At 39.6% G+C, this 22,312-nt stretch overlaps 1 protein-coding gene across 1 annotated transcript; it reads right to left on the reverse strand.

Moving 5' to 3' along the window:
- Positions 1-17,858: 17,858 nt before the first annotated feature.
- LOC128869164 (ATP synthase subunit beta, mitochondrial) lies at positions 17,859-19,931 on the reverse strand. Its single transcript, XM_054111655.1, has 4 exons — positions 19,819-19,931; positions 19,512-19,564; positions 19,193-19,451; positions 17,859-19,096 (listed from the first exon to the last, which is right to left on the reverse strand). Exons 1-4 carry the CDS (start codon positions 19,880-19,882, stop codon positions 17,955-17,957), a joined length of 1,518 nt encoding a protein of 505 aa, XP_053967630.1. The 5' UTR covers positions 19,883-19,931; the 3' UTR covers positions 17,859-17,954.
- Between the last annotated feature and the right edge of the window lie 2,381 nt (positions 19,932-22,312).

Genomic DNA, 22,312 nt, shown 5'->3' on the forward strand with positions numbered 1-22,312 from the left:
TTTGACAAATTTCCTTCTCGTACAAGGTCATTGAAGTCGGCTTGCATTACTAAATGCGGCACAGCAGTCCCAAGTTCACTGGGTGTTGGTACAAATTTCGATACTTCTGGTTCCCCGCATCTCGCATTCGATGCAAGAAATGCATCCCTTAATTCGGGAACATCATCAAAAATCTCCATTGAAGCCGCTATACGTTCTTCTGGTGAGTACAGAACCGCTGGAATAACCGATTTTACATTAGCGTAGCGAATTTTGTTGCGGCGAAAGTATTGGTGCCCTTTAGTTTGAGTAAAAGTTACGCAAAAGTAGCACAGTTCACTTCAGTGCTCCGTACGTGGTAGCCAAATTGTTGGTACAGAGTACTTTATTGTTGACCTTCCACCAGTAAACTTGCATAAATTTCTATAGCAATAGTCGCACACGACATCCGGAGTATACCACAAGTAAGGAACATAAGCAGTCTTGAATAATTTCTGAAACGAATTCGTAATATTTTTAAAATTTTTGCTTGGTGCGAATAAGCCACAAACGTAACAAAAGTTATTTCGAGTCGGGCACTGCATTTTTCGTAAGATGAAATATACAGAAAGACGTTTTCGCGCAACAGAACTTAAAACAATTGTCAAAGTATACGTCTCTTGGTAGCGCAACTGTCAGATGATCGGAACTTCCGGAACTGTAACAAACACACAAACGGCACAGAGTGTGTTGTATGAAACAATAAATTAAAGGTTAATGAGTTGTTTAAAAATTTGGAGTCCCTTCAAGTTATGCCGAAAATTTAAAAAAAAATTTTCTTTTTTTAGAAAAAGCAAATCTGAGAATTAATAAAATTTTATTTTTACATAATAAAAACATTTCCACGAATCTGCCTGCAGAAATTCAGCGCGATTGGATCACGGAAAAAGGGTTAAAAATTTATCCAAAGTTTTTAACACAGGCGGACTACGAGCTCTATATTTTATACATAAAAAAAAAAATTCTGGCGTGTACATGAAAATCGCCGATACAGTGACTTTTATTTTTTCTCCCCTTTCCGAAAAAGTATATTTGGTTCATAGGACAGAAAAAAAGAAAAAAAGGACCCAGTGTAATGGGCAAATAGTCTGATGCAAGTGATAGCATAGGTCGCCAGATTATGCTATTCATCAGACCGGTGCTAGCAATTGTAATGACAGGCGAGCTGCTGCAATTGCCCACTACCCTAGTGGGTTCCGCTGTGCGTTCCGCAATAGCCTGATGTTGATAGGCGACCGCACCACGGGGGGCGGTTGCGGGTGCAGACCTTTGCAGCAGGGGGCACCGTAGTCGCGTGTCCACTCACGAGTGGTACGCAGGCCAGAGCCACGATTGTGAGCTGGAGAAGAGAGCATTGAGCATGCGAGATGAGTTGCGGCCATTTTTTGTGATGCCTTTGGGATTATGCAATGCTCCAGCAACCCTTGAGCGCCTGATGAAGCACATGCTGCGGGGACTCCACTGGAAAAGGTGTTTGGTCTATCTGGATGACATTGCACGCGCACTTTCTCCGCGAGATCACGGTTGAATCCAAAGAAGTGTGTCTGGTTTAAAACAGAAGTCATGTATCTTGGCCATAAGGTAACAACCGAAGGGGTCATGAAAGATGAAGGAAAAATAAAGGCAGTAAAATATTGGCCCCGACTAAGACATGTGCGCGAAGTGTGAAGTTTTCTAGGACCGTGCAAGTAATATCGTCGTTTTGTTCCAGGATTCGCAAATGTTGCTCGAATTCTCCACAATCTCATTTAGAGGAATCGGTCAAGCAGCTGAAAGAGCGTGTTTGTTCTGCGCCTATGTTAGTCTACCCGGTCGCGGGAGAAAAGTTCGTTGTCGACAGACGCTGGGGCATACGGAGTAAAAGGAGTACTGTCACAGATATATTAATGGCCAAAAAAAGTTATCGCATACTATAGTAGAGTCCTCAGAAAGCTGAAAATGAAATACAGCATGCCCAGACGAAAACTGTTAGCTCTGGTTGAGTGCGTGAAACTTTTCTTCAAATATCGAAAGGCTGCAGAATTACGACTTCGAGATCAAGCATCGAAAAGGGAACAACATGGAAATGCTTATGCACTATCTCGGCGACCTTATCTATAGAGTGTAAGAATTGTTCCAAAGTCGAGAGATCTGAAGGGATAGTTGATATCAAACTAATACAGTTGCAACCCGATAATAAATGGGAACCAAGTGCAATAAAAAGTCAATTGAATGGGGAGCGCCCATCTAAACATTAAATGGCGAAAGAAAGTCGTGTGGCTGAAGCGTATTGAGTACAGTGGGCTAGTCTTAAAATAATTCTGCATATCGTATGGGAAAGCGTAGATGGAAATCATTTCCGTGATCTGATTATAGTTCCTGAATCCAGAATTACACCCGCGTAAAAGGAGTTCCACAATATGCCAAGTGGAGGTCCTTTGGGTATCACTAAACGCTGGAGAAGATTAAGCCGCGGTTTCACTGGGTAAAACAGAATGAAGCAGGAAAAGCCTGCCTAGAAAACAGTACACGAAGAAACCTACAAAAACATAAAGAAAGAAAAAAAGAAGCTAAAAATATTATAAAAAAGAAGAAAAAAGACTATATGAAAAGGGAACTAGAAATAATGGAGCAAGATTTCCACAACAAACAAACAAGATCTATGTACCGCAGGATAAAGAATCACACGAGCCAATTCCAACCGATATTGATGGCTTGCAAGAACGAAAATGGTGATTTAGTGAGTGATATAAAATTAGTGCTATATATCTGGAAAGAACATTTTAATGAGCTCTTAAATAATAATGAAGATGACGCGCATATTGGTACTGTATACACAGTATAAAATAGGTTGGGAGACCCCGATCTTACTGACACGAAAAGAGCAATAGAGAACCTGAAAAACTCCAAGTCAGGTGGTGAAGACTGTATAAATGCAGAGCTCATAAAATATGGCGGAGAAGAGTTGATAAGACAGATACATGAGATAATACTTCAAATTTGGAGAACAGAAAACATGCCTGAAGAATGGTATACAAGACTAATAGGCCCAATTTATAAAAAAGGGAACAAATTAAATTGTGTAAATTAAAGAGGGATAGCTCTTCTCAACGTGAACTACTGCATGAGAAACTAAATGTGTTTGCAGAAGAGATCGTGGGGATTATCGATGAGGTTTTTGAATCGGACGCTCGACAACAGATCAGATCGCAGATATTCGAAAAATGTTATGAGTTCAACATTAATATACACTGTCTCTTTATAGACTTTAAGCAAGCGTTTGATAAACTCAACAGAAAATAAAGGGTGGTTAAATTTGAAAGGCGGATATTGAATGTGAACCACACCTAAACGTCAAGTTTTCTTCTGCATTTCATTTGACATTTTTCAATTTCAGACTAACTCAATTTGAACCCTGGAAAGATACACAATCGAGCAACGCGTTAAAGTTATTCAGGCTTATTATGAAAACGGGCGTTCAAATCAAAATGCATATCACGCACTTCATCTTCAGTGATGGGGCACATTTTTACCTCAGTTTATTCGTCAATAAGCAGAATTGCCGCATTTGAGTGAATGATAATCCAAGAGTGATTGCCGAGAAACCAATGCACCCACAAAGAGTGACTGTTTGGTGCGGTTTATGAGGCCGGTCAGGCAGTTACTATGAATAGTGTTCGCTATCGTGAGATGATAACTAACTTTTTATGGCCCGAATTGGAAGATATGGATGTGGACGATATGTGGTTTCAACAGGACGGTGCCACTTGTCACACAGCTAACGAAACAATGGCTCTTTTGCCAGAAAAATTTGATGGCCGAATAATCTCACGTCTCGGCGATGTCAACTGGCCGCCAAGATCATGTGATTTGACACCGTTGGACTTCTTTCTTTGGGGTTATTTGAAAGAAAGGGTGTACGTCGATTAGCCAGCAACAATTTAAGAGCTAAAGGATGAGATAATTCGGCACATTAATGGCATAGAACCTCAATTATGCCTCAGCGTCATCGAAAATTGGGAATATCGGATGGAGGTGTGCCGCCGAGGCCGCGGCGGCCATTTTGCCGATATTTTTTTCCATACGTAATTGAGCCATACCACTATTATCATAATAAAGAGAAATGACAATAATTTCCAAAAAAAAATTTATTTTATTAAAAATCAACACCGGCTCTTGAAACTTAACCACCCTTTATATCGACCATCACCTAAAAGTACTAGGTATACCACAAAAATACACAAATTTGATCAATATGACTTTTATACACTCACACGCGGTGTGAAGCAAGGTGACTCACTATCAACGCTTTTATTTAATTTAACACTGCAATAAACGAAATAGCTCAAGGTGACACAATATTTTTTAAATCGACACAAATATGCACATACGCTGACGACGTGTTGATTCTTGCGAGAAATAGGAGGCTCTTCAGAACGTTTTCAAGCTCTTAATGCAAGCTACGAGATCAATATAAATGAAGAAAAGACGAAGTACATGACACGATAGAAGTCGTGAAAGATTACAGAAATACAACGCGGGCTTACCATTTGAGCGAGTGGCTATGGATGTGGCATGTTCAGTTTTAATAAGTGACTCCTGCAACAAACATATGCGCGCTCTTATGGAATACTTCAGTAAGCGGCCAGAAGTGTATGCTCTACCAAACCAAGAAACCACAACCATTCCCGAGGTTTTGGTGCAGAACTGGGTGATTGGGTTTAGAGTACCTATTGAATTGCATCCAGATTAAGGAGAAAACTTCGAGTCCGCAGTATTTAAAGAGATCGATTTAGCGCTGCTGTAAACTCCGAAGGATTTAGCGAAGGTAATTTGGTACTTCTTTATAATCTGCAAAGAAAGAAAGGGCATGCATCTTGGGATGGTCCATACAAGGTGATTAAAAGATTGAATGATGTGGTGTATCGTATACATCAATGCAAAACTGGACAGAGGGAAGTCAAAATAGTTCAGAGATTGGCTCCATTTGTATGGAGGGGTTTGGGCTCGGATCGGAACGAACCATTTTGACTTTCCCTTGTCCCACTGTCTCCTCCTACCTGAGTTCGTCTTCGGTTGCCTGAAAGGTTCTTCTGAGTACTCGGCCTTCAGGCTGTCATCAACTTCAACACTTAGTCGAATGCGTTTAGCAGGTGGCAAAGATGTTTCTTCTTCACCAGCAACGCGACTATCGTCTTCCACTAAATGGCGCTGTTACTTCTGCATTATGTGCATTATAATGATTTTGCTCATCCTCTTGTAAAATAGTATATTTATCGCTTTCAAATTTGTCGCAAACATACTCAAACATGGCGTTTTCAGACGTAGGGTACGTTCGCGATGGCAATCAGAACATCAGTGTTGCAAATTTTGCAAAGTATCACGATCTTCTTGAATCTGTGGCAACACTTGCAAACGTCAAACGTTATATTTACTCATCACCAGTGATGGTAAATGTACGGAAAATTCCCTACATGTAGGGATTTTTGTCGAAAAATGTGGGTGTAGGGAAAAGAAGGACAGATTTTTTTAAATTCTGTAAATGTAGGGAATTTTCAAGAAGAACAGAAAAAATTTTAAAATTGCGGAAAAAATTAAAAAAGTTCACTTAAAATAGAAATCCGCAGTAAGATTTCATGCCATACTTTTTTCCTTATGGCAGCATACTTTTAAAAGCGTTAATATGGCAGCATTGACACTTTTTTCTTCGTTAACGCTAACGGAATTTTTTCTTCGCGCGATAATTGTTAGTTGTCCTACGTTTTCTGCTGCTTTTCACTTTTTTTGAATAAAACGCGTGATTTCGTGTGAAATATACAAATATACAAATTATTTCAACAACTTTTAAGGTATGTTTGCAATTATTTTAGTTTTAGCTATTTTTATATTTAAAATTCATATATTTTACAGAAATGAGCTCCTTCTCTTCGACTGACTCTTCGGAGGAACACCAAGAAAAACAATGCAAATATAGAAAACAAAAATTCAATAACAAATGGCTTGACGACGACAATTTCAGTGGCTGGCTGGAAGCTGTGGATAACGATGTATATAAATGCAAATGCGCTGCGTGCGACAAAGTTTTGAACTGCGGTAAGTCTGATTTGCAGAAGCACGCTGAAACAAAAATGCACAAAAAAAATATAAAGGCAACAAAAAAGACGCTTAAAATAAACAGTTTTTTTAAGAAAAATCCGTGTAAACCAAATGGTTCAAAAAATTTCGAAATAAGACTTAGCATGTTCTTCGCTGAGCATAATGTCGCGTTGCAAGTGGTGGACCATTTAATCCCCCTATTAAAAGAAATCGTGCCGGATTCGGAAATTATAAAAAACTGTGAGCTCGGAAGAAAGAAGTGCACCAGCATAGTAAAAAATGTATTGGCAAAAGTGGATAAAGACAATCTAGTTCATAAATTAAAAGTAAACAAATTTTCCGTAATGATCGATGAGAGCACAGACATCGGATTGAATAAGCATATGTGTCTCCTGGTGAGATTTTTCGACGAGGAAAGCGAGCGGGTTGTGGTTAAGCTGCTGGATCTAATTCCAATAAGAACTGATTGCACTGCAGAAGCTCTGTACGGAATTTTTAAAGAATCCATTTTAGCTCTTGGAATTCCATTCAACAACATAATAGGCAATTAAAATACATTTTTTCAGCATATGCAAACATTTCTAATGAAATATTTTATTACATATAAGGTATGTGCAGCGATGGTGCCAGTGTAATGATCGAACAGCATAATTCCTTTGCAATAAGATTAATTGGGGACATACCAAACGCTATAGTTGTAAAGTGCATCTGTCATTCTGCAGCAATTATTGCAAGAAAGGCTTGTTTAGCGCTACCCAGAGGACCTGAGGACCTTTTGCGGCAAATCGGTTCGTACGTTTCGGGAAGTTCCAAAAGATGCGCGCAATTAGAAGCTCTGCAGGAAATGCTAAACGAGAAGAAAAAGAAAATCCTTCGGACTTGTACAACCAGGTGGCTCTCTCATCACAAATGCGTCGAAAGTGTATTAGAAAACTGGGATGTGTTATTGGCATTTTTCAACCAAGCTTTCACGCAGGACAAATTAAAATCAACAGAGGCGATTTTATTGGAGCTCAACAACCAATGCAATAAGATTTATTTATTTTTTCTCAAGTATGTACTCAATTACTTCAATACTCTAAACGCACTTTTTCAGTCGAAAGCACCTTTAATACAGGTACTCCAACGAGAATCAATCAAAATATTTTTAGGCTTAGGTCAAAATTTTATTAAAAAGTCTGAGCTTAACATTACTTGTGCTGTTAGATCGCCACATATTTCTCTACCGCTTGAGGAAGTTTTTCTCGGATTTGAATGTAACGAGCTCCTAAAAACTGTTCCAAAAACGGCTGCAAACAAAATTAGAACAGATTGTCTACAGTTTTATATTACTGCTTTGGAAGAGATACAAAGGAGATTACCGCTCAAAACTGAGCTATTCAAAGAAATTGAGTTTTTAAATCCAGAAGTTGCAATGGCAGTAAAGGGAAACAAAAATGATCTCACATTTGAGAACATTTGTAAAATAGTATGTGTGGATGCCAACTCTCTCCTACAAGAGTGGAGAACGTTTGAGTTCAATTTCTCTGAAGACGAAAAATCTAACCTTTTAAAGATGGGAGTTGAAAAGTTTTGGAGCGAAGTCTGTAAACTTAAAAATTTCAATGACAATTTTGTTTTTCCTATTTTGGCTAAAGTAGCGAAGTTCGTTTTATCTTTACCTCATGGTAATGCAGACTCCGAGAGAATTTTTTCTATCGTAACAGATGTTCGCACCAAAAAAAGGAATAAGCTCAGTCATGAAGTTTTAACTTCGGTTTGCATTATTCGTTCTTTTTTGCAAGACGAAAGTCAAGATTGCTGCAAATTTCCATACAATGAATCTCATTTCAAGAAAATGGTATCTGCATAACTCTATGATCACGTGCAGTAACTCAGAAATTCCTAATATTGACACTATGTCCCTTAGCCAAACGCAAATGAGTACAAAATACAAACCTTTGTATTGTTTTTATTACAATAGTAACTTAGCTTTAGAAAATGAACTGAAAGTAATTTTTGTGATCTTAGTTTAAAAACTCTGTTATGTTTTCTTTTTAAGTTTTTCTTATTTTAAACAGAACTAAATGTAATGAAAAAGTCTAATTTTTAGTCTTTTTGCTGAATTTTTTTTATATTTATATGTGTTTATAATATAATAAATATGTGTATTTATATATATTTGAATTAGAATTTGTTTTTATTATAAAGAGGCAAATCAGCACCAAGTCCAAAACTTATGCAAATAATTCAATTTTGACGTTGCAAGTGTCTGATTATAGTGTAAACACAAGAGAAAAAAATGTAGGGAATTTTGTAGGGAAAATTTTTTGTAAGCGTAAGGAAAAGTAGGGAATTTTTTTGGGCTGTGTAGGGATTTTTCAAAAAATCATTTACCATCACTGCTCATCACGCGCGCAAATAACCTCAATAACCGGCAACACAAAATTTTTGTCTGCAAACTTAACACAAATGCAATGGAAAAAGAAAGGTAAGCGTAATTGTTATGTATTTAATGTTTTATGCACTTTAATAATTATAATACCGATTAATTTAATATATTTTTACTTTATTTGCAGCGAAAGACTGAATACTGCCATGAGCAAGCAACTAATTAGATGCCGGTTGGACATGGAGGCCAAATTCGCTGCCGGTGAAAAGAAAAGATCTGTTCTCTGGGGTAAAGTCCTAGATTCCATGAAGGCAGTAAATCCAGATGTTCCTGATAGTAAGGAAGTACTCATTTGTTAGCATCGTATAAACGCATATAAAAGCGAAATAAAGAATCAGGTCGGGACGCAACCACCTTCGACGAGTTTGATGCCATGTACGGTTGTCGGCATTCAGTTGAGCCGCCAGAGGAAAATTTGCAGTCTTTCTTGGCAAGCCCATCGGGTGATGAAAGCGAGTGCGATTTGGAAGAGCAGGTTGGCAGCGCAAGGAAACGTTCCAAGAAAACGGCAAATGAGGCGATATTATTTTTTAAGGATGAAGCTAGCAAGGAACAAAAACGTCATGAGGATGTACTACGGTTAGAGAGGGAAAAGATTGAGATTGAAAAGGAGAAAATTGGTGTGCTAAACTTTTTGGCGACATTTTACATTGACCAGAAAGGGTGCAAGGCAGTTATCAGTTTCTAAACACATTATTAAAATTAAATTATAAATAAAGCCATCACTTCTCAAATTTAATATAGGATTGTTCAATAGGTGCACTTCAACTTTTTCCGATAGGGAGGGCGAACGACGCAATATTTTTTATTTTTCGCTTGTCATTTGTAAACTTCATTAGTATACATTTCATCATGGAACGCTACACACTTGAGCAACGATTGCAAATCGTGCAAATTTTTTATGAAAATAATCGTTCTGTTGCTGATACTTTAAGAGCATTACGGCCATTTTACGGTCCATTTAACAAGCCGTCCCGTTTTGGGGTTACGTGAAGTCATTGGTCTACAGTAACAAGCCGGCGACGATTTGTGAGCTCAGAGCCAATATTGAACGCGAAATTGCTGGAATTTCGGCCGATTTATGCAAAAGAGTGGTCGAAAATTGGGTTCAACGATTGGACTTCGTAAAACGTGCACGCGGTGGTCATGCAAAAGAAATCGAATTTCATACTTAAATGTATATGTTCAAACTCGATAATAAAAAAAAAAAATTGTTAAAAAAGTCAAACCGTTTGTGTTTTATTCAAAAAAGTTCAAAAGTTGAAGCGCTCTTACTGAAAAACCCTATACTTACATGCAGTGTATCACGAGTCATACGAAAGTGGGAAAGGAATACGTCAGCGTCGTATAGTTCAATCGTGATAAAAAAATGTTGGACCTTTACGATTCGTATTCTCTTAAGAGTTTCTTCAAAAAGAAAATTCTTTCTTTTGTTTGCGGGCCTCCTCCTTTTTTCAAAATTTATTAACAACATTACAGCAATATAACAGCTGAGTATCAGCAGTGTAGTGCAAAATAAGCAACAGGGTTGCTGCATTGCTGCAGTTATACATTTTCGCCAACGTACCCTTATTTTTATCCATTTTCAAATCAGCTGTTATTTCGTTAGTGGTTTCTTGCATTCTTATAGCTTCCTGACGTGTGCTTTCTCAACATTATCTTTTTTTTTGGTTGTCCCCTTCAGTTTTCTTCTTTTCAGATAAAACGGTGTTTCTTTAAAGCTTTTCTGCATCAATTTTCTCTCCATTTACTGGTTTTATTTACTAGATTCTCATTTGTCTTCTTCGTTTCCAGTGGTGACGTCATATGCGTCCCTGCATCTACAATGTGTTCCTCACATACGAGGTGTGTTCAAAAAGTATCGCGAATTTTGCAGGTTACGTATATTTGAATTTCGGTTTCTTTTGTTGCGATATGTTGGTACTAATGTCTCTAACTCATGCCGACGAGTTCGGCCATTTTGAATGTTCAGTTAATTGTTGGCAGCTGCTTTGCTCGCACGTGTTTCGGTTCGTCTTTGATTTGTACCTATTCAAAAAGATGGATCAAAGAATCTGTATCAAATTTTGTGTGAAAAACGAAATTAAGTGAGCGGATGCATTCCGAATGTTGACTGTGTCATACGGAGAATCTACTTTCGACCAAATCAAAGTTAATCGAAGGTGTGTACGACGAAAAGCGTGCCGGACGCCCGGGCACTTCAACAACAGACGAAAAAGTAGATGAAGTTAAGAAAATGGTATTGGCCAATCGTCGAATCACCGTTAGAGAAGTTGCTGAGGACCTAGACATATCGATTGGCTCGTGCCATTCGATTTTTTCAATGATTTGGGCATGGGGCGGGTCACCGCAAAATTCGTACCAAAACTGCTCAATTTCGACCAAAAGCAACCTCGCATGAATATTGCTAATGAGATGTTGGACTGTGTCCGCGACGACCCATATTTGCTCCAGAGGGTCATACCTGGTGACAAATCGTGGGTTTCAATCATATCAATGGAAGCTGCCGCACGAACCAAGACCGAAAAAAGCGCGCCAAGTTCGGTCGAATGTAAAAGTTTTGCATACCGCCCGGATTTGTGAAAGAACAAAAGTTGGCTCTTGGCGTAGAACCGACTGTCGTGGGAACGATAGATTCCGTTGTCGTCAGTTTCCCCTTAACGATGCACAACATAGTTTATATACAGCTGCATATCTACCTGTGAACATATGTGACATCTCTGCCAACATTTTCGTTTATATTTGTGATGATATTTCTGGCGCCATTTAGGAATACCGCGACGGAGTTTCCGATATTGCAGCCAGCATCACGCCCCAGCTAGCTTAGCTTCTAGCTGGAACACATATTCGTCTGCATCGACGACCTCTGCCTCCATAGCTTCGCGCTGTCGTACTTGTCACTCTTCCTTTTTCCAGTAGTTAACAAGCCACGCTGTTCCAACTCTTTCTTTAAATTACTGAATCTTGAGTTCGCCTAGCTTTGCCATTTTCGAGACCCTGTTCTTGGGACTTGACTTGCCTGAGTTTGTCTTAGATTACGAGCGAATCCTGATTTGTGGAGATTTTAATATTCTATAGACCTTTTGAACCAAGTAGTGGTAGACTATTCGACCAGTTGGCAACAGTAGAACTTCTGTTAACGGAATATGTAAATAACTTCCAATCTAGCCTGCTTGATTATTTTATAGCCTGTGACTTGTTACATATTCTTAACTTCGACTAAGTTGATTTTATCTCCGTCCATGACTTAATATTTTATACTTTAGATGTGAGGAATCGTCCTGATTTAGGTGTCACCTACGAGTATCGTGATTTTAAATCGTTGAATGTTAATGCTCTATATTCAGATATGGCTTGTATAAATTTAAATAAATGTTGGTTTCAGAGTTATGTTGATAATAAATTTGACTTCCTCAACCATAACTTGTCCTCGTTATTTAATGTGCAAGTCTCGCTTTGTTCTGTAAATGTTTAAATAGTTCATGTCCTTGGTACAACTCGAAAGTTCGATCTGCCATTAGAAAACGCAACAGGTTTTCTGCTAAGTGGAGAAAAAATTTGTCAATGTGACAATTCATGCAACTGATAGATTTGTTGAAAAATTGCAAATAGATTTGTTGCATTTATGAACGCGCGGTGCAGTAAAATGGAATTGTTACTAAATTTGGTCATGGACGATGTATGTGAGGAAAAAACCGATAGTCTTTTATTAAATTTAAGAAAAAAAAAAACGGTGTAAAGCTTAAAAGAAGGACAAATCTTGTCAAAAGTTGAATATCAAAAGTTCAATATCATTTTTTTATTCGCTTATATGTGATGAGTAAATTAGAAAATTTTCGCTGGGCGATGTTGCTATATTTTTTTAAATCTTTATTAACTTTTTTTACTTCATCTACGACCTTAGCCCAGAGCACGCTCTTTTTCCTCCTTCCCGATGTGAACTCGTTCTCCATGCTCAGTCGGACTCTGAGCAGTAATTTTATCTCCGATGTACTAAAGTAATCACTAAAACCAAGAAAAGTGTAATAAAAAAAGTTCAAATATCGTATTTTTCATCAATTTTTGTATTAGAAGCTAAAATAAATAATTAAATACCCACTTTTCATCAGACATTGTACTAGCGTATTTATTGGCAGTGTGAAAATTTTTGCTGCAAATAATGCACGACTTTTGATGCAAAAATGACGTTTAAGAACGCGTTGCATTTGCAATACTGCCATATTTGCATTTTTCAACGCACTGCTCACTCTGAAATGGTATGTTGCGCATTATAATGCATTGTTGAACATACCCTGTAATAATACGACAAGCAAAACGTTGGTACAGTTACTCAAAACTTGCTACGTCACTTGCATCAACTGCATCAAGGTGGTGAGGGTCTCCGGATGATGGTGACTCAGGCTCAAGCAGGTGTCTGCATGGGTGAGACCTGCGGTAACACCCCAGCAGAAACTTCTTACTGAGCAGTTTGTTATCATAAGACATCCTGTCGCGGTCCTTAATGCAGTGTTTCGGCAGGTATGAAGCTTCGTCCACTGCGAATCACTGGTACCAGGCGACCAGGCAGGCGCAGCACAGTTTAGAACCGGTCGGCCTATTGCCTAGAAAGTCAACAGCAACATTTCCTTGTTTTTGCCTTAAGTGCTGCCGGCAAGCAACTTGAGGACCTTGTTTCGATTCTGTACTTTAGTTGCAATAGCGGTTGTATGCACTGAGAAGGAGAGCAAGCTGTCAAAGGTAACTCCCAATATTTTGGGGTTCTTGTTGTGAATTTGTGTGTCATCGACTTTTACCTTGAGTTGTTGCTTGACCTTCTTTATCCAGGTGTTGAAAAGGGTCGCCGTGGATTTAGTGGGGGAGAGTTGTAAGTTCTTCGCAGTGAAGAAGCGAGAAAGGCTGGCGAGGTAGGCGTTTACCTTGGAGCATAGGCCAACAATGGCATTGCCCAAAGCCATTATCGTGCAGTCGTCGGAGTAAGAGACTAGGGAGACTCCCTCTGGTGGCCGGGTTAGTTTCGAAATATAGAAATTGAAAAGCAAGAGTGCTTTATTTTCCTCTGTTTAGATGTTTGGTCTCGAAACATCACCGACGAATGACGACCACTCAGTTAGTTCGCGGTCTGCCTCTTCAGCCCTGCCGGGAGTGTCGACTGTAAAATGTCATCTACTAGCGTGGCGTGGCTGACTGTATCGAAAGCCTTTTTTAGATCCTAAGCTACTAGGACAGTCCTCTCACAGGGGCGGTTTTGTTGAGTCCGCGGTTGAGTTACGCGGGTGTTAATGACGGTGAGTGCCGTGGTGGTGCTATGCCCTCTTCAGAAACCATGCTGGTGTGAGGCTGGGGTCAGGTGTTTCGTAAAGAGAGGGAGTAAAAGGGCCTCTAGAGTCTTCACTACTGGGGAAAGGAGAGTTATCAGGCGATAAGACTCCCCTTGGTCGGCGGGTTTCCCATGCTTCAGTAGTGGGACTACTCTCTTTAATTTTCACTTATCAGGAATGATGAGGGTGGCCATAGACAAACTGAAGACCTTGGTGAGATATTCTACTCCTAGTGGACCCAGCTTTTTCAGCATCAGCATGTTTAGTCCGTCAGCGCCAATGGCTTTAGATGGTTTCTTGTGTTTGATGGCCCCCTGAACCTCATCGTTGGAGAAAGCAAGTGGGGTACTGTTGTATGCCAGTTTGTGCAGCCGTCTGGTAGCACTACGCTTGGATCTGTCGGCCGGAGGATGCAGAATAAATTGCCAGCTAAAATAGCTGGCGCATCTCTTCGGATCCGACGAAGTACGACCGTTGAAGGTGATATCCGCCTTGTCGTTGTGCTTCGTCGGGTTTGACAGGGACCTTACGGTGGACCAGAGCTCGTTCACACCAGAGGTGAAGTTGCAGGACTTCTAATGCTCTCCCATTTAGTCTGCTTCTATCAGGTTACCAGTTGCCGAATCTCAGAATTGAGATCCTTTATCCGAGGATCCCCTGGATCGGCCTGGTGTAGGAGATCACGCTCGTTCGCCAGAACAGCTGCTTCAGCTGGGAAATTGGGACGTATGTCTCGGAACCTTCCAGCGGGTATGAAGTGAGCCGCGGCGGCGGCTGTGATCACCTTGCGGAATGCGCGTTCGCCTGCGCGCACATCGGTAGGAATCGGGAGAGTGCAAAGATGTCTTCAGTAAATTTCGCGAATCTGGTCCAATCAGCTTTTTTAAAATTGATGTATGACCGGTGATCCGCGGAAACAAAGTCGGCAGGTTTCTCGATAGAGATGATAATGGGCAAATGGTCTGATGCAAGTGATAGCATAGGTCGCCAGGTTGCTATTGCTAGCGCCATTGTGATGTCAGGCGAGCTGCTACAATTACCCACTACCCTAGTGGGGGCGTCGTTGTTGTTGTAGCAGCATAAACATTCCCCATACTTACATACCGGGAATGCTGCTGGAGTGACAGTCCTTGGCCGGATATAAATCCGGGTCGTTTCGGTAACGTAGAACCGACTGTCGTGGGGGCGTCGTCGTTTACAGTGCTGATTGTCGAATCGTCTATCTGCTCTGCCCCTAGGATCATTTGGCAGGCTTGAATGCCAAAGATCGTGATGCGCAAAGTCACTTACTATTAATCGGTTTTCAACCCTGATGAGCGCACCAATATCAGGGTGATATCCTGCCGGGCAGCAGGTGACAGGGGGTAAGTAAATACAGGGTTAACGATATGAAGTGTTGCCAACTTCACACTGCTTGTATTTGTAAAACAGCTCATGACATCAACGTCAAAATTGTTCTAATGGCAGTTCAACTTATTGTTTATGAGCCATCAAAAGCATTTGCGTCTCAGTTTTGTTGAATTGTTTTTTTTTTCTGTGATGGAATTCATACGTAATAGTGTGATTGCCTTATATTTGGCTGGAAAATCACAACCAGCCATTGTTCGTGAGCTCAGTCACCTCAAAGTGAATAAAATGTTTGTGTATCGCACTATAAAACGTTACAATGATACTGATAGCATTGCAAATGGCTATGGAGATGGACCGCAATCACCGCAACAACGCCAGAAATGGTTCGGAAAGTGAAGGCTCGACTTGAACGAAATCCACGTCGAAGTGGAAGAAAAATGGCCAAAGAACTGAAAATATCGCAAGACAGCATGCGACGCATATTGAAAAATTAGCTCCAAATCAAGGATTACAAGTTCCAAAAAGCACATGATCTTTTACCTCAGCAAAAAGAAGTTCGGTACGAATGAGCAAAGGAGTTGTTGCGCTTGCACGAACATGGCGAATTTCCTAACATTGTGTTTTCTGATGAAAACAATTTCCCAATTGAGCAGTTCAAAAACACTCAAAACGATCGTGTTTACTTGACCAAACGCTCATACGAGAATTTGAGCCTACGTATGGCCAGTCGAAGCAATTTCCCATCGCAAGTAATGGTTTGGGCCGCAATGACCGCTGATGGACGCTCAGCAATCGTTTTTATCGAGCCTGATGTCAAAGTGAATGCGACTTATCGGGAAAAAGTTTTAGAAGCTGCTTTAGAGCCGTATACACCCAAACATTTCGGTCGTAGACCATGAACGTTCCAACAGGACTGGGCACCGTCTCATAAAGCTCGTGTGAACCACTTCATTTCGTCCACACAATGGCTTTCGAATTCGCCAGACGCAAATCCGATGGACTATTCCATCTAGTCCATTTTGGAGAGCAAAGTGAGGACTAAAAAAAATGCTAGTATGGATGCGCTGAAAAAAGCGATTACACGAGAATGGACCATAATACCTTAAGATCACATTCGGTTAAAGCGGTCAAACTACAGCTAAAGGTGAAAGTCGATAACAACCCAATACTGACCGTTAATAATCTCAAAATTTTGGGCGTCACCTTCGAAAGTTTGCTCTCCTTTTCAGCGCACACAACTCATTTGTCACGAAGGTCCAAAACAGCAAGAAGAACCTCAAGTTGTTAAACGGTAGCACTCTGGGCAAATACAACGAAATGGTGATGGCGACATTTTAAGCAATTGGACGACCGGTTCTGAATTACGCGGCACCCGTATGGTCACCTGACACTAGCCATCAGGACAGCCACTAGCTGCCTAATGATATGCCCCCTTCAATACCTCCACAACGAGCATTCCATGCTCCCGGTTAAGGAACACAGCAAAGTGCTCAGCAAGCAATTTCTACTTGGGTGTCAGCAGACATCTCTTAAACTACACTGACGAGATCCAGGAAAAAAACACAACTACAACTACTAGCCCGCACAGTATACAGACAGGCAGTAAACGACGAAATATATCGAGAGACTCTTCCTAAAATCCCGACTCCTGAATGCCGTTATCGGAGGCCAACCCGCACATATTGAAGATGAAGAGCTGTCTCGTGAAATCCGCATAACATTGGCTCAATTACGTTACGTAGCCATATTAATAAGCATAACATTAAAAAATACCTACCATGACTCTTTGGCCGTAAGTCATGCAGCACAGAGATCACAATATTTAAAAGAAGACAAAACTCCTAACACCATATATCTACAATTATTCAATCAACTGCTCTCCCAAGTTCGAACACACAATTACGAAATACTCTACACAGATGCCTCAAAAGTGGAACACAATACCGCACACCCAGTAGTAGACTCAAAATGTCAGACGATATCAAACTATACTACGTCGTATTTTACCTCTGGAGCCACTGGTATGCTGTACGAAAAATATTTTTTCTTGTTTTCCTTCGCCTTCGCCGTGGCCACACAAACGTAACACGTAACACCTGCTAAGCAAAATAGCAACTGTCAACATTGCACCACACATCTAACGAATATCCGGTACTTCACAGAATTAGATCGTCTTAAACAACCACAACCCAATTAACCCACTTAAAACTCCCATTTATAATTACATTCGAGCCATCAAGGTTAAGATATAATCTCCTATTTTTACATTAATGACACAGCCAATATCCCTGGAAGTTAGAGCTGTAGCCTACCTATAAATTTTTTTAATTTATTAGAAATTTATTTGAATAATAAAAAAAATTAAATAGAAATTTCTGTTGTCTAACAATCAGCTGTTTCGGATTTAACTGCAAACCTGACTAAAATCAAATGGATTTCATCACCCAAAACATGTAGTTTTCTTTTACAAAAAAAAATGGTAACTCTTTACTAGTTTTTCGAATACGGGATCGACTTCCACTATAGTCGAGGAAAAAATGGTAAGCTCGGATTAGTACGAACGATTGATATTCTGGACCTTCACCCACTGTTGGGGTAAGGAAATTAATGCCTATAATTCAATTTAAATATTAATATTATCCTTCTGTTAAATAAAAAAAAATCTATTTAAGTGATATATGTTCAGGATTACGTTTATATTTCACATCCACTAACCTAGTGTTCCTTAGCAACTGCCACTCACAATTCTTTCTTAAATTAATTTATGCGGCTTCCTTTGCCAATCGTTCGGCTTTTTGCACTACTTCTTCAATGGGTCCAACCATATAGAAAGCTACTTCTGGAAGATGGTCATACTCGCCTGATAAAATCTGATTGAATCCTTTAATAGTTTCTTCCAACGGCACTAGTTTTCCGGCATGGCCAGTGAAAACTTCAGCAACTTGGAATGGCTGCGACAAGAAGCGTTGTATCTTGCGAGCACGTGCAACTGTAAGTTTATCCTCTTCAGACAACTCATCCATTCCCAAAATGGCAATGATATCTTGCAGCGACTTGTAGTCTTGCAAAATTTTTTGCACGCCACGTGCTACGTTGTAATGCTCTTGACCAATGATGTTGGGATCCATAATACGGGAAGTAGAATCCAAAGGATCCACAGCTGGATAAATTCCGAGTTCTGCAATTGCACGCGACAGCACTGTTGTGGCATCCAAGTGAGCAAATGTTGTTGCTGGAGCAGGATCGGTCAAATCATCAGCTGGCACATAAATAGCCTGTACAGAGGTGATTGAACCTTTCTTCGTGGTTGTAATACGCTCCTGCATAGAACCCATGTCAGTGGCTAGAGTTGGTTGGTAACCTACAGCAGATGGAATACGGCCTAATAAAGCAGATACCTCAGAACCAGCTTGGGTGAAACGGAAAATATTATCGATGAAAAGAAGTACATCTTGGCCCTCTTGGTCACGGAAATATTCGGCAACAGTTAACCCAGTCAACGCTACACGAGCACGAGCACCTGGGGGCTCGTTCATTTGACCGTATACCAAAGCGACCTTTGAGGTCTTATCCTTTAGTGATATTACACCAGACTCAATCATTTCATTGTACAAGTCATTGCCTTCGCGCGTGCGCTCTCCAACACCAGCGAACACTGAATAGCCACCATGAGCCTTAGCTACATTATTTATCAGTTCCATGATTAATACAGTCTTGCCGACACCAGCGCCACCAAACAATCCAATCTTACCACCCTTAGCATAGGGAGCTAGTAAGTCAACAACTTTGATTCCAGTCACCAAAATTTCTTGCTCTACCGACATGTCAACGAATTCAGGAGCTTCAGCGTGGATAGGGGCAGTCTTCTTTGTCGGAATAGGGCCGCGTTCATCAATAGGTTCACCTTAAATTAAAATAACAATTAAAAAATTGTGTTTTCGTAACTAAGGATTTAGAAACATTTATTTCAGACAGAATTTTTCGATTACACCAAATTTACCAATAACGTTGATGATTCGTCCTAAAGTCTCAGCGCCTACAGGGATGCGAATTGGGTAACCAGTATCTAGAACCGTTTGTCCACGTACCAGACCTTCAGTACCATCCATGGCAATAGTACGCACAGTGTTTTCACCTAAATGTTGAGCTACTTCCAACACTAGACGTGGGGCACGGTTTTCCACCTCCAGAGCGTTCAAAATTGGAGGTAAGTCATCATCGAACTGCACATCAACAACTGCACCAATTACTGCCACAATCTGTATTTTTTAAAATTTAAAATAATATGACAAAAATTTATATATATTGCACAAATCCACCTTTCCATTAGCAACAGCAGATAATGTAGTTGCTTTAGCAGCTGCACCGCGTCCTGAAAACAAAACAATAACCAATTTATGCAATTTATGATATACAAGAAAAATAAGAACAAAAAATAATGTTACATAAGCTAAATAACTCCTAAGCTAAATAATTTTCCGTTTTGAAACATTTTATCAAATCATTGCTTTCATGTTATATAACCTCACAAGTCAGTCTAGAGTAAGGTTAGATATCTTATGGCCAGCATTTGCTTCCCCACGATGCGCTGATACAATATGTCATAAATTGCATTGTATTACTTACTTATGTTGCATAAAAATTGTAAAAAACTTATTTCCCGTTTCGCAGCGTTTCTTAATGAGAACATTTTGCTTCGAACTCTAAAAGTGCAGTGTCTCCACAATAAACTCTTAACCGTTTAATGCCATGAATTAATCATGCATCAATACAGCTTCAATAGTGTTGCCAGAAGGATGGGTATCAACTCGATTAAAAGTAAAACGGGCCTATTTTATTAAATTTGGAAATACCCTTCAAATAACACGGATGATAAGCGTTCACCAACTTGTTCTCAAGTTGCAAACCACCCCAACTTTTCACTTTTAATATAATGCGAAGAATGATATGGCTGGAATTTAGAACAATGTATATTTTGGAATTTCTGGCAAACTATATTATAATGTTTTTTTTTTAATGAAACTTGGTGGAGATGTTAGTGAGGTGTTAAGGAACACTCTTTATAACTTCAAATTATTCGGAAAATAATAATTTTTTAATTATTTAAGTTCAAAATGCCCTCGGGAACTTCACTATAATTTGCCACATTACACTCTATATTTTTCAACATTTCACTAAAATTCACGGCTAGAATTTAGTATAATGCCTATCGCTTTGGAAAAAACGGTAAAAAGGGGGTGATAGAGGGGTGTATCCCCATCTTAAAACTGAAAACAGAACCTGCCGAAGGCTTATAGTTTTTAAGTAATTTAATGTTAAAGTTCTATAATTTAGCGAAAAGTTGGTGTTGCCATACACCTGAAATGAAAACGAAGTTCGCACGCAGGGATGTTCAGTGGAAGGTTCATTGTAAAACTGCAGTATTTTTTGCTGTAATTTAAAGTTGAGAAATAATTTTGAAAATAAAAACATACAACTCATTTAAACTTAAAAACAATGATATTAAGCGTATCACAAAAAATAATAAAGTAATTAAAATTAAATTAAATTAATTAACACAGTATTTTTGCGTGGAACTCTTTATCGCGTAGGCGGCCTTCGGCCGCGCTTCAAAAAAATAACCCTCATCAGTCCAACTCCGGCTACGCAATCCACAGTATTTTTGCGTAGAACTTCTTTTCGCGTGGGCGGCCTTCGGCCGCACTTCAAAAAAATAACCCTCATCAGTCCAACTCCGGCTACGCAATCCACAGTATTTTTGCGTGGAATTCCTTTTCGCGTGGGCGGCCTTCGGCCGCACTTCAAAAAAATAACCCTCATCAGTCCAACTCCGGCTACGCAATCCACAGTATTTTAGCGTAGAACTCCTTTTCGCGTGGGCGGCCTTCGGCCGCACTTCAAAAAAATAACCCTCATCAGTCCAACTCCGGCTACGCAATCCACAGTATTTTTGTGTAGAACTCCTTTTCGCGTGGGCGGCCTTCGGCCGCGCTTCAAAAAAATAACCCTCATCAGTCCAACTCCGGCTACGCAATCCACAGTATTTTTGCGTAGAACTCCTTTTCGCGTGGGCGGCCTTCGGCCGCACTTCAAAAAAATAACCCTCATCAGTCCAACTCCGGCTACGCAATCCACAGTATTTTTGTGTAGAACTCCTTTTCGCGTGGGCGGCCTTCGGCCGCGCTTCAAAAAAATAACCCTCATCAGCCCAACTCCGGCTATGCAATGCACAGTATTTTTGCGTAAAACTCCTTTCCGTGTTAAAACCATTGAACCCAAAATTAAAACGTCATATGCGTGTATGTAGTAAGCAGGCACAACAACCCCCATTCCCATCATTAACACTAAACTCAAGTACTTAATTTTTGTTTTCATTTGCAGGCATCCGGCAACACCATACTGTTGTAATTCCAGTCTTCTTCTTGTTCGCGCTTAAAATTGGAATGTGTTTGCATAGGCAAATGAATTTGCATTTAATTTTAATAGATATAATTAGAATATTAGCATAAAAATCGGTAAAAACACGCGTGTGAGTGTATATTTGGTGATTTATAGTGAAATGTTAAAAAATATAGAGTGTAATGTGGCAAATTATACTGATGTTCCCAAGGGCATTTTGAATGTAAATAATTAAAAAATTATTATTTCCCGATTAATTTAAAGTTATAAAGATTGTTCCTTAACACCTCACTAACATCTCCACCAAGTTTCATTAAAAAAAACATTATAGTTTGCCAGAAATTCCAAAATAGGCATTGTTCTAAATTCCAGCCAAATTCACCAAATATACACTCACACGCGTGTTTTTACTGATTTTTATGCTAATATTCTAATTATATCTATTAAAATTAAATGCAAATTCATTTGACTATGCAATCACATTCCAATTTTAAGCGCGAATAAGAAGAAGATTGGAATGCCAACAGTATGGTGTTGCCGGATGCCTGCAAATGAAAACAAAAAATAAGTTCTTGAGTTTAGTGTTAATCATGGGGGTGGGGGTTATTGTGCCTCCTTACTACATACACGCATATGACGTTTTAATTTTGGGTTCAATGGTTTTAACACGGAAAGGAGTTTTACGCAAAAATACTGTGCATTGCCTAGCCGGAGTTGGGCT

The sequence above is a fragment of the Anastrepha ludens genome, chromosome X (genome assembly GCF_028408465.1).
Source record: "Anastrepha ludens isolate Willacy chromosome X, idAnaLude1.1, whole genome shotgun sequence".
Lineage (NCBI taxonomy): Eukaryota > Metazoa > Arthropoda > Insecta > Diptera > Tephritidae > Anastrepha > Anastrepha ludens.